At 38.4% G+C, this 20022-nt stretch overlaps 1 protein-coding gene across 1 annotated transcript in view; it reads left to right on the forward strand.

Moving 5' to 3' along the window:
* INPP4B (inositol polyphosphate-4-phosphatase, type II, 105kDa) overlaps positions 1-20022 on the forward strand; it is a 713554-nt gene that overhangs the window by 507459 nt on the left and 186073 nt on the right. The window contains exon 15 of the mRNA XM_006876519.1: positions 17056-17215. Coding sequence (XP_006876581.1) covers positions 17056-17215 — 160 coding nt within the window. The remainder of the gene's footprint in view (positions 1-17055; positions 17216-20022) is intronic.

The following is a 20022-nucleotide window of genomic DNA, read 5'->3' on the forward strand; positions in this document are numbered from 1 at the left end:
AAAAAAACTACAGTTCATAGTGGCATGTATCTGACCTCTTGTAGAGTCAGAGCTGTGCTGATAGTGGACTAGGAGGATAGCTGGTTACGCCTTAGGTCACTAGGGGAGTGTGGAGAACAAGAACTAATCACAATTTTGTTGCCATCAACCACTGCATAACCACCAAGTCAAAAGAGTTCAACATGACCGTACCATGTCTAGCCGGTCAACACAGTTCACCTGCTTCCTTTTTTTTTAATCACTCCTGTTCAGCTTCTTATTTTATTAGGCAGATTATTTTCCTAGTGAAAATTCAATCCACTCTTCTGTCTCTTTCTCTAATGCTGAGGGTTCAAAGGATTTATTTGCTTCTGTTTTATTTGGTCTTCCTTCTCTTTGTTGCAGAGGGTCCAAGTAGCTTATCTGTCTAGTCTGCCATCTTGCCAGAACTCCAACTCCAAATCATTTTAGATAGTAAAGAGTTATTCTTATATTCCATGACCACATGGAACAGTGAGCAATGTAGTGTAACTAGTTGTTTATATGTGTGCATTCTCCAGGTGTTCATGAACTCTGTAAGCTCCTAAAGGGCAAAGGCAATTCCTTTTACACTATTGTATACTGACAGTTTGGGAGTCCTACTGTGGCACTGTGGGTTAATGTGCCAGACTGCAAAGCCGTTTGAACTGCAAGGTTTGCAGTTCAAATTTACCAGCTTCTCTTCGGAAACCCTGTACAGGGTCACTGTGGGTCGGAACCGAATCAACAGCACTTAACAACAACACCAACAACATGTTGACAGTCTAGCAGAGCATCTGCACATTGGAAGTACTCAATATGCATTTACAGAGAGTATTAATGACTTTGAAGTTTGCCTTCAAAATATTATTATTTTTTGCCTAGTTTTGAAACATCTTGTTTTCAGATGCTGTTGAATCAATTTCAAACTCATAGCGATCCTATGCACTAAGCACTGCCCAGTCCTGTTCAGTCCTCACAATTGCCACTATGCTTAAGCCCATTACGATGCCACTGGGTCAGTCCATCTCATTTGGGGTCTCCCTCTATTTCACTAAACCTCCACTTTACTAAGAATGATGTCCTTCTCCAGGGACTGGTCCCTCCTGATAATATGTCCTAAGTATGAGAAACAAAGTCTTACCATCCTTACGTCTAATAGAATACCCATTCTTTGCATTGTTATCCATAGTTTGTCATGATCCACACTAAAAAGCCTTTGCAGAGTCAAAAAACACAAGTAAACATCTTTCTGGTATTTCCGTCATTCCATATCCTCTTCTGATTCAGGATTGAATTACTGTCAGCTCCGTGTAGATATATGGTTGTACTTGTTTTTAATTATCTCCAGCAAAATTTTACTGAATATGATATTAATGATATTGTTAGATAATTTCCACATGCCTTAGGGTCACTTTCCTGTGGCATGGGAACAAATATGGATCTCTTCCAATTGGTTGGCCAGGTATTTGTCTTCCAAATTTCTTGATACTAATAAATGAGTGCCTGTAGTGCTGAATCAGTTTGTTGAAATTTTCAATTTGTATTCCATCAATTTCTGGAGCCTTGTTTTTCAACAATGACTTTCTTGCAGCTTGTGCTTCTTCAGTACCATTAGTTCTTGATCATTTTCTTTTTGAAATGGTTGAACACTGACCATTTATATTTGGTCCAATGACTCAGTGTCACTTCTATCTTCTACCGTCTTCTTTTGATGTTTTCTGAATCATTTACTATTTTGCCCATTGTTGTTAACTGCTGTCAAGTTGGTTCTGACTCATAACAACCCTTTTTAAGGTTTCTGAGGAGCAGCTAGTGGGCTTGAACTGCTGACATTGTGGTTCACAGTACTGATCCTATAAAGCCACATCAAGAGTCCAATATCCTATGTTGTTGTTGTTGTTGTTGTTAGGTACTGTGGTCAGTTCTGACTCATAGTTACCCTGCACAGGGTTTCCGAGGCTGTAAATCTTTGTGGGAGCAGAACGCCTCATCGTTCTCCCACGGAACAGCTGGTAGTCCAATATCCTATAGATGTGGTCAATTTGATTTCTGTGTATCCCATCTGATGAGCTGTATTTGTATGTCACTTTTTATATTGTTTAAAAAGAGTTTTGCAATGAATAAATTCTTGGTCATGCAAAATTCTATTATGTGATTTCAGCATCATTTCTATCAACAAGGTCATATTTTCCAAGTACTGATCCTTCCTTTTTGTTTTTAACGTCTGTGTTCCAACCACCAATAATTATCATTGCATCTTTGATTAATTTACAACTGAAGAAGCTGATAGAAATTTCACCCTCACTGGCTTTAGTGGATGGTATGTAAATCTGAATAATGGTATTAACTGGTCTTTCCATTTAGGTGTATGGATATTATTCTATCACACAAAGTATAGCACTTCAAGGTAGATTCTGAAATATTCTTGTTGAGGATTAATGTGACACTATTTCTCTTCAATTTGACATTCTTGACAGAGTAAAGCATATGCTTTTTGGATTCAGAATGACCAATATCAGTCCTTTTTATCTCATTAATGCCTAGGATATCAATCTTTACGTGTTCTATTTCACTTTTGGTGATTATTAATTTCCTTAGATTCATATTTCATACATTCCATGTTCTGATTACCAATGGATGTTTGTAGCTCTTTCCTCTCCATTTTGAGTTGTGCCCTATCAGCAAATGAAGGTCCTGAAATATTTTCTCCATTCAGATCATTATGGTCAACTCTGCTTTGAGAAGACAGTTCTTGCCTCATTGTATTTTGAGTGCCTTCTAACCTGAGGGGCTTATCTTCTGGCACTATATCTGACAATGTTCCGTGACTATTCATAATGTTATAATCTCCTGGAACTATAGCTGGCATTGTTTTGGTGGATTTCAGTAACTAATCATTCAAAAGTAGTTTGCCTCTCCTTCTTAGAAGTCTGCCTTAGTCTGGAAGTTCCACTGAAACATATCCACCGTGGATGAGCCTTGTTGTTGTGTTAAGTGCCATCAAGTCAGTTACAACCAATAGCGACCCCATATAGGGTTTCTGAAGAGCAGCTGGTGAGCTTGAACCACAGACCTTGCTGGTGACATAGCTTCCAGCATCACAGCCACCCACAGGCCACCACTGTAGGACAAACTGACAGACAAATGGTGGATTTGAAATGGTGTATTTACATTTAATATATTTCAGTACCATGTTTAATACCTTTTCTTTCACTATCTTAACATGAATTCTTTAAAAATGTTACCTCTTTTCCTATAAAAAAAATACCCATGTGTAGCCCCATCATTGTTCATATGCCATAGTGTTGCAGTGGTTAAGTGCTCTGCTGCTTGTGTAAAGGGTGCCTGTTCAAACCAACAGGAGAAAGATATGACAGTCTCCATCAGTGTAAACATATCACCCTGGAAACACTCTGGAGACAATTCTACTCTGTACTATAGGGTCACTGTGAGTTGAACTCACTCTATAGCAATATTTTTCATTAGTTCTTACATCCCAGTGCTTTAATCAATTTTGAGATGAATACTCGAGTGTTTCTCAAGATAGCGTCAAATACAGAAAAGTGTTTCTATGGACATTGCAAATGGACACAGACATTAGAAATGACTAAAATTAAGAACGTATTTACTTAAGGATTCCTCCATAAGGCTACTGGTAGCAATATTACCTTTGTTTAATTATTTATGTGCAGATTATGTTGTTGTTGCTAATTGCCATTGAATAGGTTCTGACTCATAGAGACTCTGTATAGGGTTCCCAAGGAGTGGCTGGTGAGTTTAAACTGCCTACCATGTAGTTCTGGTGTGCCACTGTGGGTTAATGCACCAGACTGCAAATCCATTTGAACTGCAAGGTTGGTGGTTCAAGCTCACTAGCTGCTCCTTGGAAACCCTATACAGGATCGCAATGGGTCTGAACCGACTCGATGGCACTTCACAACAACAACAACCATATAGTTCAAACCAATCTTGTAGGGCAGTGCTTTATCCTACAGAGCCACCTCAGGATTCCTGTGCAGATTATAAAGGGAGGGGAAAGTGTATCCTAATTATACAGAAATCATTTCTGTAGATATTTTCCAGAAAATATGAATTGAAAGCATCAACTTACTCTTGATGTTCCTGGGTGGTGCAAATGATTACTGCAGTCAGCTGATAACTTAAAGCTTAGCAGATTTAATCCATCCAAAGACACTTAATAAGAAAGGCCTGGTCATCTCATCCCCAAAAATATCAGCCATTGGAAGCTTTGTGGAGCATAGTTCTACTTAGATGCATAATTAGTTACAAGCCAGAATCAATTTGATTGCAACTGTGGTTGGCTATTTCCTCCCAGTCCCAGTGCACCCAAAGCCGACACAGAAAGACTGTCTGGCTTTTCTAATCTTACAAAGTAGAGAGGACATTCAAAATGTTCACTCTCCTCATCAGAATGGGACAATTAGGCTAGTCGTTCCCTCTTTGGCAATCCAGTGTGTTCTATCATCTGTTTTTGTCATGGGTAAGAGATGTTTCTGAACTTCTCCAGTTCATTTCACCCAGGAGAAATGTGCTTTGAATATTTACCCACTATTAAAGTCCACAAAAGGTGATTAAGCAAAGTTCATGACTGTCCATTAAAATGCACAAATGTTCTATAAAAGAAAAGAAACCCCTAATGAAGTCTTTACGTATATGCATATTCATGTGATCTTGACAATTTCTAGAGTTTCCCACATGAACTTAATAACTTCACTTTCAGTTCCCTGTTTTATAGTATCTCATGTAGTGTTTATATAAATTGGTTCAAAATATTCTTTATAGTTAATAGCTTATTGTTGTTGTAAAGTGCCATCCAGTAGGTTCTGACTCATAGCGACCCTATATAGGCTTTCTGAGGAATAATAAGTAAATTAATAGGTTTGCTAAATCAGTGTTTTGTCCTCCAACTCAAACCAAAGTGTTTAACAGAACTTTTCTTCTGTGTGTAATTGTATTGGTGATTTTTCTATAATTATATATTAGATACCAGTATCTCCCACATACGTTTTCCTTACTCTAAAGTGTTTGGTTCAATATTAGATAAAAACTGATATGCCAGTATACAATGAGTTCTGGTGTGGTGCTTTAAGATATTGTACTGGACTACAGCTTGGTTTGAACCACAAGGTCATTGGTTCAAACTCACTAGCTACTCCTTGGAAATCCTTTACAGGGTGGCTATGAGTCAGGAGCAAACTTAATAGCATTTGACAACAACTACGGCAAATGTACAATGAACATGCAAACTTGCACACATAATTTAAATGTATATCATTCCATCCAAACCAAGTGTCTTCAAACTTCAATAAAGTTTATTGGGAAGAATGAGACATTATTTCGTAAATAGCAATTAAAAATCTTTTTAAAATGTAGTGAACAGGCCAAGAAAATGCTTAGGTATGTACAGATGGTAATTTATTTGATACTAAAAAAATAAAAAGAAATCCTCAAATATTGGTTTTATGTAGTATGCTAACTGATAATCTCTTGTAATTTAACCAGTAATTCAACTATCTAAAGTTGTGTATGTAACTTCCAATCAACCAATATAAATTTAAAAGCTTTAGCTTATCAGTGTAATTTTTTCACTTGTTATTAAACAAATGCTTAAATATTTCCACTGAATTGAAGGCTTTTGCATGATGTGGCATTTATTAGTGTGAACTCAGCCATTCAGAATATTAGTTTCATTCTGGCATCAATTTTAAGAGGCCTATAATTACAGTTCTCATAGCTGTAAGTCAATCAACAGATGTTTTATAAGCATCAATAGACACTGCAATATTTTAGGCACTTAGGGGAAAAACAAATTAAGTATAAAATATGGAACCTGACCTTAACAACTTTATCATCTAGTTCAAGACAGATGGCCAGTACTCATAAAGCAGGCAGAAATATTGAAAGGTATTCCCAGAATGTACGTGTTTTGTGATACACATTAAAACTTAAAAATATCCAGAGAGAGAAGCTATATGAAGGTTGGAGAAAATGGAGTGTTTCTTTCTTTACTTCTCCTTTCCTTTCCTTCCTTTAAAAACAATGTATTTATATATCACATGTGTATTCTACCCACCCACTGTCATTGAGTTGATTCTGACTCATAGAGACCCTACAGAAAGGAATGGAACTGCTTGTTAGGATTTTTAAGACTGCAAATCTTTATGGAAGCATGATACCTCATATTTCTCCTGCACAGTAAGCAGCTAGTGGGTTCAGACGACTTTCACCCAATGATTAACCCACTGTGTCACTAGAGCTTCTAGTTTCTAGCAATACAAGAATAGATTGTTGTTGTTGTTGTTGTTGTTAAGTGCCATCAAGTTGCTTCCGACCCATAGCGACCCTGTATAGGGTTTCTGAAGAGCAGCTGATGAGCTTGAACCGCTGGCCCTGCAGTTCAAATGGCTTTGCAGTCTGGCACATTAACCCACAGCGCCACACCACAACTCTGCAAGAATAGATTAGTGATCATTTCCTTCATAGAGCCCGCGCTATTAGAAGCAACAAGTATTTTAAGCAAGAACAGCCACATGAACAAATCTTAGAGATGGTGAGACTTGAGCACATGAGACTTTGGATTGATGGAAGAAAAGGGAGGAGGTGTTCATTGCATAGAATGAACCCTATATCAAGGTAGAAAAATCAGTTCCTTCAAGGTTTCTTTGATATCTTTTATGATTAGCACTGAACAAGTATACAATAGATGTTCAGTAAATATTTGTGGAACTAATTAATTAACAAGAAGCTCTGGTAGTTGGTAGTGTGTTGTTGTTGTTAAGTGCCGTCGAGTCAATTCCGACCCATAGCGACCCTGTACAGGGTTACCAAGGCTGTAAAGCTTGATGGGAGTAGAAAGCCTCATCTTTCTCCCATGAAGCAGCTGGTAGTTTCAAACTGATGACCTTAAGGTTCGCAGCCTGATTCATAACCACTACGCTACCAGAGTTCCCTAGTGTAGTGGTTATGAATTGGTTTGAAGCTACCAGCCATTCTATGGGATAAAGACAAGGCTTTCTGTTCCCATATCAATTTACAGTCTCAGAAAATGCAGGGTCACTCTGAGTCACAATCGACTCCATTGTATACCACCACCACCACCATCACTTAATTAACAACATGTGTCTAAGACAGAATGAAGACTGACCTACAAAAAGGTTTCATTTAGAAGACTAATAAATAAGTAGACTTGCATAAATGGGCCTAACTCTAAAGGTATCTCTAGGCTGAGAACAAGATTCCTATTTGCTGTAGTATAATTTCTACTTTTGATCAGAAGTGTGATCAAGGAGGATAGACTGTGTCACTGATACGTAGATCTGATTGTGATGTTGTTGCTGTGAAGTCAATTCCAGCTCATAGTGAGCTACCCTACGCACAACAGAATGACACTATTCATACACCATTCTCACAATTGATGCTATGTTTGAGCCCATTACTGCTGCCACTGTGTCAATACATCTCATTGGAGGTCTTCCTCTTTTTCATTGACCCTCCATTTGACCAAGCATGATGTCCTCCAGGGACTGAATCCTCTTTATAACATGTCCAAAATATGAGAGCTGAAGTGTTGCCATCCTCCCTTCCAAGGGACATTCTGGCTGCACTTCTTCCTTCCAACACAGATTCATTTGCTCTTCTGGCTGTCTGTGATACTTTTAATATTTTTCTCCAACACCATTATTCAAATGCATCAGTTCTTCTACTGTCTGTCTTATTCATTGTCTGACTCTTACATGCATATGAGGTAATTGAAAATACCATGGTTTACGTCAGGCGTTCCTCAGTTCTCAAACTGGTATCTTTGTTTTTTGACACTTTACAGAGATCTTTTACAGCAGATTTGTCTAATGTAATATATCATTTAATTTCTTGACTGCTACTTCTACGAGTGTTGATTGTGATCAAATTCTGATTGTGTAGGCCCTACTAATATAGAATGGGCTAGATCCAAATTGGGAGATTATGAGGAAGTTGGTACTAAAGAAGAAGTGACGGCATGTCAAAATCTTTTTGTGTGACTAGTGATGGTATTGCAAGGTATGTCCAGGACTAATTTCCTTGAACTGAGTGTGGTTATTGAGAAATGAAGGACAGGAATTTTTACATGAGTAAAGCATGGAAGTAAATTTAAAAGAATGGCTGGCAAATATAACTCAGTTATATGTGTGTCTATTTATATGTAGGTGCACATATATCTGTGTTATATAGCTGGAAGTATAAATGAACCAGTTTGTATCACAGGATATTTTAAGAAGGCAATTCCTTTCACTTAATATTCTGGAAAAAGTTAAGTTTCAGAGACGATCTACCAAAGGCTCATAGTGATGAAGCTGGTTAGGATGGTGAGAATTGCTCTCCATCAACACAAATATAAACAAAATCTTTTTATGAAGACAGAATAGGCTTTGTTGACTCACTGACTGGTTCTAATAAAAACTCTCAGAAACTAATGACACGTAGGAAACTGTGTGTGGATATATCCATATGACAATCCTACTTTGGAGTCTTGTATCAGCTTTGGTTTAAACATTTGGTTTTTTAAAAAATGACCAAATCTTTTTTTTTTTTTTTAATTGATTTGCTAAGTATTGCTGATTTTTTTGTTTTTGTTTTTAAACTGCTGACCCAAAGCAGTCAGGATTTCTCTGCTGCTCCCCAGCTCATACATGTGAAGCATGCTGAGATAGCACCATATCCCCTACCCTCATGGCTCACTCACTCTACCGAGTATCATACCTCTAGCTGTGACTTGCTGCTGCATATATCAAACCCTTCCTAGCTCTGAGCTTGACCTACATTTTAGCTTAGGTCCTAGCCCAGAAATAAATAAGGTCCAAGGTGAATACCTGACTTAGAATGGAATAAATACTGCTGCTAGCTCACCACTGAATTGGTGCTCTTACTGACCAAAAAAAAGTTTATGGCTGCATCACCTCCAAGAAATAAGGTCATTTTAAGAAACCATTATTTACAAGGACACCAATTAGACTCCATTTAATGAATTCTAGGCTTTATCCACCCAATTTTCCCATTACTTCCTCTGTATAGCAATAGAGGTAATAGAATAATGTTGGAACTGACTCCATGGCACTTAACAACAACACTTTGGGGAAGAAAGCCAAAGTAGTTTTTGTTTTGTTTTTCTGATAGATTGTTTTTATTAGCAGTTCCTTGTGGCTGTGAAGCTAAACATTCTGGGTCTGTAGTTGTCCATATTTTCCTAACCTGAGAAGGGACTGGCAGGTCCATGCGTTGGAATCACATGTGTGTTCTTCCCTAGTCTTATCAAATTAGCCATTATTTAACATGGGAGCAGTCGTGAATTAATTGTGTGATTATACTAGGAAAGAGAGTGGAGTAGGTTCCAGCCACCACAACAATCTAAGCAAAAATAATTTCCCCTGAGAACTTGTTTAGTGAGTAAAAATCCCCAGAAAAGGGCTGCATTTCTGCTGGCTATTCTCTGTGTGTATTTTCATATAAATCTAATGGAAATTTGATAGTTTAAGAGAGACTTGAAGTATTCAAGGTTTCTTGGTCAAATGATATCTTAGGAGTATTGCTGCCTCTCCTTTAGCATTTCAGCTTCAAAATAATTGAATTTTCCCCCAGTGTCTCACTGTCTACTTTCCATCCCAGTGACATTAATGGATTTTGTACAGTATTCCTCATACTGCCCTTTTTTTAATGTTGGCCACCTATGTCCTTATTTCCAAGATGATTGACCAGTTAGCCAAGGGATTGCTTCTTCTTTGCTTATATGACAATTTAGATCCTAAAACTCAGAGTACAAAAACCAACTTTTGCATTTTCTAGAGTGTGGTGCTCTTGGATAAGCACTGGACTGCTGTTAATCACAAAGTTGTTGGTTCAAACCCACCAGCTGCTACTTGGAAACCCTATACAGGGTCGCTGAGTCAGAACTGACTTGAAGGCACCAACAGCAACATCAGCAACAGCAAGACTTGCCACTGGATTCATTTTCTTGTGTCTCATATGTCCACATCCTTTAGGCTTGTATCTAACACCTTCTGTTGTTAAGTGCCATTGAGCCAATTCCAACCCATAGTATCCCTAGAGCGGTTCAAGTTCACTGAGAAGCAGCTAGTGAGCTTGAACTGCTGACCTTGTGGTTCAAAGTGACTTTGCAGTCAAGCACATTGATCCACAGTGCCACACCAGGAGTCCTTAAGATATAAGCCTATGAGGCCAGTAGAGGCTATTTCCCAAGATGGTGGTGGTGGTCTGTGGTGTGCTGTTCAGTCAGTTCCACCTCACAGCCACTTGCATAGGGTTTCTGAGGCTGTAAATCTTTATTGAAGCAGAAAGCATCATCTTTCTCCTATGGAACAGCTGATAGTTTTGAACTGCTGACCAGGACATTAGCAGGCCAACTCGTAACCAGAGCATTACCAGTGCTCCCTTCTATTGAACTTCTTCTGTTTATCCTGCTTCTACAGTGCTGATAATATCCACAATAGAAATTCCTACTCTGAACCACAATTCTGTGAAAAATCATAGAGGAAGTGTCATGATTTTTTACATCAAACTGACCTGAATTTCTAGTCTAATTAAACAATGAATCTTACTTACCTTCACTTAGCTGTCATCCCCTCATTTTTACAAATTGGGTCAACATTAGGAAACCCTCTACAGGACCTCTGTGGGGCAGAATCGACTTGACGGCATTTAACAACAACAACAATCGTGGTTTTAAGGAGTTCTAGGAGTGTAATGGGTTCCAAGTTGAGTTGCTAACTGCTAGGTCAGCAGTTTAAATTTGCCAGTCACTCCATGGAGAAAGATGAGGCTCTCTGCTCCCATAAAGATTTACAGCCTCAGAAACCCTATACAGGGTCGCTGTGAGTATGACCCAACTCCACAGTGCACAGCCACTACCACCACCATCATGGTTTTAAGTAGCTCTGGTAGGATAGTGGGTTATGACTTGGACTGCTAACTGCAAGGCTAGCAGTTTGAATCTACCAACACTCCACGGAGAAAGATGAGGCTTTTGGCTCCTGTAATGATTTACAGCATCAGAAACCCTACGCAGGATCTCTATGAGTCAAAACTAACTCCAAGGCACATAACCACCACTGCCATTATGATTTGGGGGGAGTGTGGTGGCAGTGTATGATAAGCAGTGGACTGCAAGCCACAGGTTAGTGGATTGAGTCCACCAGCTGCTCTGTGGGGGAAAGAGGTGTATTCTGCTCCCCAAAAGATTTACAGCCTCAGAAACTCTATATAAAAGTTGTTATGAGTCAGAATCAACTTGGGCAGCACTTAATAACAACAGCAGCAGCATGGTTTTAGCAGCTCTGGTGAGTTAAGTGTTGCACTTCTAACTGTAAGATCAGTGATTCAAACCTACCAGGCACACTAACTTCAGTCTAATCTGTACATGCCATAATCAAGGTATATCACAATGCTCGGAGACTGAAAGAAGATCAGTGGCCAACGGGGCACAAAGTTCTCTCACCACTAGCTAGGCAGGATGCTTTGCTTGGGGTGTACTGCTGAGTGTGCCTTCAATAAAATTATGCATAAAAGATTTACAGCTCCTGAAACCTTACACAAGTCGCAATAAGTCAGAACTGACTTACACAACCACCACCACTACTGACTATAATGTTGCTTTTCCAACAAGTAGAATTCTATAAGAGCAATATGCACGTGTGAATGCCAGATTATCCTTTTAAATACTCTTTATGTTCAGGGTTTTTAGACATACAAATAATAGCAGTTGATTCATCCTTTATCTCTTTACATAAACAAGGCAGCACAAAACACTATTTCATCTATGATCAAAATATAGTGGGCAAAATTTTGACATGAGCAACAAGAAGAAAGTCGAAGATTTATTTCATGCACAATGTGTATCTGGAAATTTGAGGAAAAAAACACACAAAAAAACTCTTTCCTCTTTTCTCCTAAGTTGTTATTGTTATTAAGTGCCATCAAGTCAGTTCCAACCCATAGCCGCCCTGTATAGGGTTTCCAAGGAGCAGCAGGTGAGCTTGAACCACCAACCTTGCAGTTCAAATGGCTTTACAGTCTGGCACATTAACCCACAGCACCATACCAAGATTCCTTTCTCCTAAGTAGAAAAGTTTATTGCCAGCTTTAGCTGGACAGTTGCTTCAGTTTTTGTTTTGTTGTAATTTAATTGCCTTAAAGGCATATTTTGTGGTGGTGATTCAGCTATATTATGGTCTGGAATGTAAGCTCCTCACCGAATCTTAATAGGATTCATGTCAAAATGTTCAGCTTACTTAACTTTCCCCATCATCTCTGCCTGGAAGAGGTATGCTTCCTTAGCTGTCTTCACTCATGACTCAGAGTTAATGCCACCTCATTTTCTCAAGGATGATGTAATCTAAAGATGTGATCCGTATATTGATTTCTTTAGAGGAGAAGTCTTACTGGTTTTTGTTTTTGTTTTTGTTTTTGTTTTTGTTTTTGTTGTTTAATCTTTTGGAGTAAAGACCTGCTTTGAGGGAAAAACTGTTAATGATTATGTGTGATTAGTAGCTTAGTGTGCACACTGAAGATTACAAGGGGATGAATAGTAACCTTGATTGATTTAGGAAAGCTAGCAAGGATTGACTGTGAGTTTGCCAAATTGTTATAATTTTTCCAAGCACTAGCACAGAAATTGGAGTCCTGGTAGGGTTCTGTAGGGTAAGCACTGGACTGCTAACCACAAGATTAGCAGTTCAAAACCACCAGCTATTCCTTAGAAACCCTGTACAGGTTTGCTATGAGTCAGAACCAACTTGACAGCACTTAACAGTAACAACATCACAGAAATCACATCATTAGATTTGCATGGTAGCATGGGGAGGCAGGACAACAGTTATCATTCAAATGTGTAGATGAAGTAACTACATCTTCCCAGAAATGTAGTTTTCCAAGTATCACAAGGCTAATGTGTCCTATAACTGGACCTCAGACCTGTTGTTATATGCCATGGAGTTGGCCTCCAACTCATGGTAACCCCAAGTACAACGAAAAGATGTTGCTTAGCCTTGCACCATCTCTGTGATATGTTGTAGATCAGGTTGATGTAGTCCAGAGAGCTTAAATTTACTGATTTTCAGAAGCTGATCACTAGATCTTTCTTCCTAGTCCATCTTAGTCTGGAAGGTCCACTGAAACCTGTTTATCATCATTGTAACAAGCAAACTTCCACTGACAGATAAGTGGTAGCTTTGCATGAAATGTGTTGGCCAGGTCTCCTCTTGAAAGGTAAAAATCCTACCACCAAAGTTCTGGTACCTCAAATGTACCTTTTCTAATTTGAATGTGGAGGAGGTCCTTAGGGTACTAACATCGGACCTATGGATAAATCCCACTTGCCCTTTAATGTCGTATAGATTTGGCCCAATTTTAGAACGATTGAACCAACCCCTAATTGCCCAAAATTGTTTATTACAATCATATTTACATGCAGTACTTACAGTATTTGAATAATTGAAAAGTCTCTGAGGCTTTTCTTGTACTAAAATATACACCTACTTGGACTTACCAACAAATTCAACTTAAGACACACTTAAGAATAAATCTAGTTTATAACCTGGGATTGCCTGTATTGTATTTCTACTGATCTTTGGTAACCTCTCAGATGACGGATGTAAAAAGCACACACACATTTATTTTAATATTTCAAACAACTTACCTCTTCAAAAAACCAGCAAATAATCTAAACTCAACTATAGTTCTTTCCCCCAATATTTTACATAGAAGAATTACCTAAAAGCAGTCCAATTATTTGTTGCTGGTCTTAGGTGCCATCCAGTCAACTTTGATTTATAGCAACCCTATGTGTGGCACCATGGATTAATGCACTGGACTGCAAGGTTGGCAGTTTAAGCTTACTCTTCAGAGACCCTATCCAGGGTCGCTATGGCCTGGAACTGACTTGACAGTACTTAAACAACAACAACATGCACAACAGAATGAAACAGTATTTGTTCCTGTGCCATCTTCATAATTCTGTTATGCTGGAACCTATTTTTGAAGCCACTGTGTCAGTCCATCTGATGAGGAATCCTCTTCTTTTTCGTTGACCTTCCACTTTCCTAAGCATGATGCTTTTCTCCAGTGATTGACCTCTAACAGCATGTCTAAAGTCTTGCCATTTTCCCTGCTAAGGATCATTCTAGCTGGACTTCTTCTGAGACAGATTTGTTTATTCATCTGGAGATCCATGGTACTTTCAATATTACTTGCTAAAACCATAATTCAAACGTGTCAATTCTTTTGTGATCTTCCTTATTCTTCAGGCATATAAGGCTCACCTTAGTCTTCAAAATGGCATATTGGTTTTTCACACTTTAAAGAGATCTTTTGCTGCAGATTTGCCAAATGCAATGTATCATTTGATTTCTTAACTGCTACCTCCCTGAGATTGGTTGATTGTGGATCCAGGTAAAATGAAATCCTCGACAATTTCAATCTTTCCTCTCCTTACCATGGTATTCTTTATTGTTCCATTTTTGAAGATCTTTGTTTTCTTTACATTGAGTTATAATACATACTAAAAGTTATACTATTATTATTACTTTTTTGTTTTCATCAGCAAGTGCATTGAGTCCTCTTTTAGCAAGCAAGGTTGTATCATCTGCATATGACCCTTCTTCTAATCCTCATGCGCTATTCTTCTTATAGTCCACTTTTAAAGATTATTTATTAAGCATACAGACTGAATAGAACACGACCCTGACACACATGTTTCCTGATTTTAAACCATGCACTATTCTCTGGATCTGTTTGCTTAACTGCCTGTTGGTGTATGTACAGGTTCTAAATGAAAACAATTTGGTGTTCAAGAATTCTCAATCTTAAAGTGTTATTCATAGTTTGTTGTGATCCACAGACAAGTGTCTTTGTAGAGTCAATAAAACACAAGTTAACACCTTTATTATAGTCACTACATTCAGCCAAGATCCATCTGATGTCACCAGTGATATCCCTTGTTCTATGTCCTCTTCTGAATCCACCTTGAATTTATGGCATCTCCCTGTTTATGTGTTACTGCAACTGTTTTTTCAGCAAAATATTACTAGCATATGATATTAATAGCATTGTTCAGTGATTTTCACATTCTGTTGGGTCATCTTTCTTTGGAATGGGCACAAATATGGATGTCTTCCAGTTGGTTAGTCAAGTATCTGTCTTCCAAATTTCTTGGCATAGACTAGTGAGTACTTCCCATGCTGCATCAGTTTGTTGAAACATTTCAATTGGTATTTCATCAATTCCTGGAGTGTTTGTTTTGTATAAATCAAATAATGTAGCTTCATGTGTTTCCCTAAATAAAATGGCAACTAATCAGAAATGGAAAGATTCAAGCCAGTTCACTCTGCTTACATCTAAGTTATATCAAATAAAAATCTACATTTTAACAAGATCCCTAGCTTTGGTTGTTGTTGTTGGCTGTTAAAAGCCAATGAGTTGTTTCCAACTCATAACAACCCTGTATAGCATTTCCAAAAAGCAGCTGGTGGGTTTGAACTGCCTACCTTTTGGTTCACAATCCAATGCTAATTCTACAGTGCTATACCAGGAATCTCTAGCTTGGGTGGAAAAGTAGGAGGTTAAACCAGAATAAACCACTTTGAAGCACTACAAAGATACCTATGAAGTGGTGGGAGCTGCTTTATTATCTGAAACAATCTATTATGTCAGTTCTACCATATAACATATGTCCTGATGTGGTGCTGTGGGTTAATGAGCTGGCCTGCAAAGTCAGTTTGATCCACAGGGTTGGCAGATCAAGCACACTAGCCACTCCTCAGAAACCCTATATAGGGTTGGATTGGATCCAAACCAATTTGACTGCACTTAACAACAACAACAACAACCATATAATATTGGATCACTATGGGTTGGAACCGACTTGATGGCAATTCACAACAACAATAGCCATATAATACGTCAGCTTAACTATGTAATATTATGTCAGCTTTACTATACAATTTTGAAGTCCTGGTGTGGCACAGTGGGATAAAGCAATAAACCACAAGGTTGCTTTGAACCACAAGGTGGGTGGTTCAAACTCACCATCCACTCCTTGGAAACCTTTTACAAAGTGGCTATGAATCAAAACTGACTCAGTAACACTTAACAATAACAACACCATATAATATTGAATAGAGGTCCTCAGACTTAGTGTCATCAGGAGTAGCTGGGGAGGTTGTATGCATTTCAATGTACAGATCCTTATCCACAGTGGAAGATCTCAGTGTTGCACGAGTGCTTTGTTATAGGCTGCTAAAAGAAAGGTTAGCACAATGGCAGAAACCCTGAGGATCTGCTTCCATAAAACTTAGAACCAAGTAAGGCCCTAAAGAGCTTAGTTCTACTCTGACACGCATGGTGTCGCTATTGTTGTTGTTGCTGTTCATGCCTTTGAGAAGATTCTGACTTACAGTGACCTTGCAGAGGGTTTGAACTATCGACCTTGTGGTTAGCAGTCCATTGCTTATCTTACAGCACCACGCCAACTTAACAGAAACAGGCTTGGGTTTTTTTGCTTCTCTCACTTGGTTCTAATTGGTATTCAGGCATCTGCATTTTAATCTCAATTTGAATACTATATGAGATTCTCATAGTAATGGTTTGAAAACCATACTTTAAAGACTTTTAAAGCGGTGGCCATTTTTAAAAAAAATATCAGTTTCTTTGAACTTTTACTAAGGAAGAAAAATAGATGTTTCCAATTAAAAATGTCATAATTTGTGTTTAATAATGGATTAATACTGTATTCAATATTAATCTTTTTTGTTAAGATAGTGAAAATAATGTACTGAATAAAAGGATTTGTCAAACTTAATCCTTGTATTATTAATAGAAAATTGAATTATTCTACATTCAAAATTTGGCCAAATTAATGGTAGTTCTATATCTGTTCAATCTACATTTAACTGGTTACTCACTTATTGCTTCTCTACAGTGGAGTCATCAGGTTTTGCCCTATGTTATTTTTGCAATGAAAATGTATAGTGATACAGGTGTTCTCTTCAGGATAGGGTGTGGGCCAGTGTGGGGAAGAGCCTGAATTGCATTATTGCCATGGTGGATCGGCTGATTGAAGGAGATGGCTGTAGCGAAGACAACGGCTGCAGCACCAAAGATGAAGGAAAGGACCCTGTACCATCGGACACCATCATATCTCACCCAAGGGGTAAGGAAACATTTTCTCCCAATCATTGACTGAGTAAATAAAATGAAAAAAGAAAAAAAAAATCAAGAGAAAAAGAGGAGTCAATAGTGCCTTTGATGAAAGTGCTGGTAGCACACCTTTCCATTGCTCTGGCTTAGAAGATGGAAGGCTATTTATCAAATTGCATTTCAGTTTTGTTTTCAGAACTGTTTGCAATGTTTGCTTTTTTTTGTTTTCTTTTGCTACATAAAAACCATCTTGAAAGAAGAACACTGCTTTGTTTTGTTTTTAGAGGGTCTGACATTCTTTAATCTTCTTTTACTCAATTCCCCCAGATTTTCTTTCGAAGGAAAAAAAAAGCATCTACCCTTAAATCTTTAGTAACTTTGGAGACTAGCAAGACAAAATAACTGAAAATCGTCCTTAAACATAACGCAATATGATAGAATGCTTTTGCCTTAGGTGCTGGTGGTGGTTGTTAAGTGCCATCTAGTTGAGTTTTATGAATTATCTCAAAAACATTTAAGAGTATTTGACTTCTGAGGAAAAAGCTTCTCAGCTATCTAACAACTTTCTCACACTAGATTTTTATGGATGTATGTATGCACATAAAAGACAGACACACATGCATACCTATGTATGTTGTTGTTGTTGTTATGTGCTGTGGAATCGGTTCCGACTCATCGTGACCCTGCATAGGGTTTCCGAGGCTGTAAATCTTTACGGGAACAGAAAGTTTCATCTTTCTCCCACGAAACAACTGGTAGTTTTGAACTGCCAAACTTGGGGTTCGCAGCCCGATTCATAACCACTATACTATGAGGGACCTTCATATCTTTTAATTCCACATTTCCACAAACCTTTTGATGTCCCCTCATATGTGTACATATTTATATACACCTGAAAGTATGTGTGTGTGTCTCTATACATGGATACAGATCATTAGATACAGATCATTACTTTATAATATATGGCTTATTAAAAGGTTTGCCAGAAAATACAATGCATAAATAGAATTTTAACTCTATAGTGTCCTTATAAGTGGCAAATGAGAATGGACTTTTGTTTACTGTAATTTTCTCCTTGATGTGGTTAATGTTGACAATTTAAACCAAGATGATTATCTGGATTTCTTTATGGACACAAGAACAGCTGTTAGTGTTGTCCCAGTATTTTTGCTAGAAATCTTAAGTGTTTAAGAGGTTAACCTGTTTTCTCCTGCCCTCTTTTGAAATTTGGTTTACTTTTCCCTTAGGAAAGTAAGTCATAAGAAACTATGGACTCCTCCACATTTATATTTTTCTAATTTGCTTTCCAATTTTTCATTACTCTCATCTTCATCAGGGGTTTTCATTATGAGAAACATCATCTTTCATCACTTCATTAATAGTAGGACTCTTTCTAAATAATATTATAAACTATAGCTTTCTGAAGTTTTCCTATGGTAAATGGCACTTCTTCCTCTATAGTACATTCACAATTTATTGGTAAATTTACACCAATTTCCATTATGTTCTCACTAACTTGACCAACTACATTTGTGAATTTTATTTTTCCAGTATCAGTTTTTGGTGGTTTAAACTTCCATTCCTTGGAAACCCTACATAGGGTCACTATGAGTTGGAACCAATTCGTCAGCACGTAACAACAACAACAATATCAATTTTATTAATTAATAAATGTAATCCAGGAGCCCTGCTGTGGTGCTGTACGATAAGCACTGGACTGCTAACCACTAGGTCAGCAGTTCAAACTAACCAGCAGCGCCTCAGAAAATCTATACAGGGTCGCTAATGGTCAGAACTGACTCAGGCACTAAAACCAACAACAGCAGTCCATTTAAATACATGTGCATGAATCACATTGATCAAAAGGAGCTCTGGTAGCTTAGGTTACAGAGTCGGGCTGCTAACCTCAAGGTCGGCAGTTGGAAACTACCAGCTGTTTCGTGGGAGGAAGATGAGGCTTTCTGCTCCCGTAATGATCTGCAGCCTCAGAAACCCTGTGCAGGGTCACTATGAGTTGGAACCTACTCCACGGTACTTAACAACCACAACAACAATGGATAGATGGAGCTGTGGGTTAATGCGCCAGACTGCAAAGCCGTTTGAAATGCAAGGTCGGCAGTTCAAGCTCAACGGCTTCTCCTCGGAAACCCTATACAGGGTCGCTATGGGTCGGAACCGACTCGATGACAGTTAACAATAATAACAACAATGGATACTATTAAGGAGCTATGGTTGCATAGTGGTTATGAATTGGGCTGCTAACCTCAAAGTCGGCAGTTGGAAACTACCAGCTGTTCCGCGGGAGAAAGATGAGGCTTTCTGCTACCGTAAAGATTTACATCCTCAGAAACCCTGTACAGGGTCACTATGAGTCGGAACCGACTCTATGGTACTTAACAACAACAACAATGGATACTATTGCATATTTGGAGGGGATTGGATTAGCGCAACCTGGAGGTGGTGGTGGTTTTGTGCGGTGGAGTCATTTCCGAGCAATTCAAACTCACCAGCAGCTCCTCTTTTTCTCTGACCCGCCACTTACCAAACATGATATCCTTCTACAGAGACTGGTCACTCCTGACAATATGTCGGAAGTATGAGAGACCAAGTTTGGCCATCTTGGCCTTTAAGGAGCACTCTGGCTGCCCTTCTTCCAACAGAAATCTGTTGGTTCTGTGGGCAGCTCATGGTACTTTCAGTATTCTCCTCCAACACCATAACTCAAAGGCATCAATTCTTCTATGTCTTCCTTATTCACTGTCCAGCTTTCGCATGCATATGAGGTTATTGAAAATACCATGGCTTGGGTCAGGTGCACCT

The sequence above is a fragment of the Chrysochloris asiatica genome, unplaced genomic scaffold (assembly GCF_000296735.1).
Source record: "Chrysochloris asiatica unplaced genomic scaffold, ChrAsi1.0 scaffold00388, whole genome shotgun sequence".
In the NCBI taxonomy this organism is placed as follows: Eukaryota; Metazoa; Chordata; class Mammalia; order Afrosoricida; family Chrysochloridae; genus Chrysochloris; species Chrysochloris asiatica.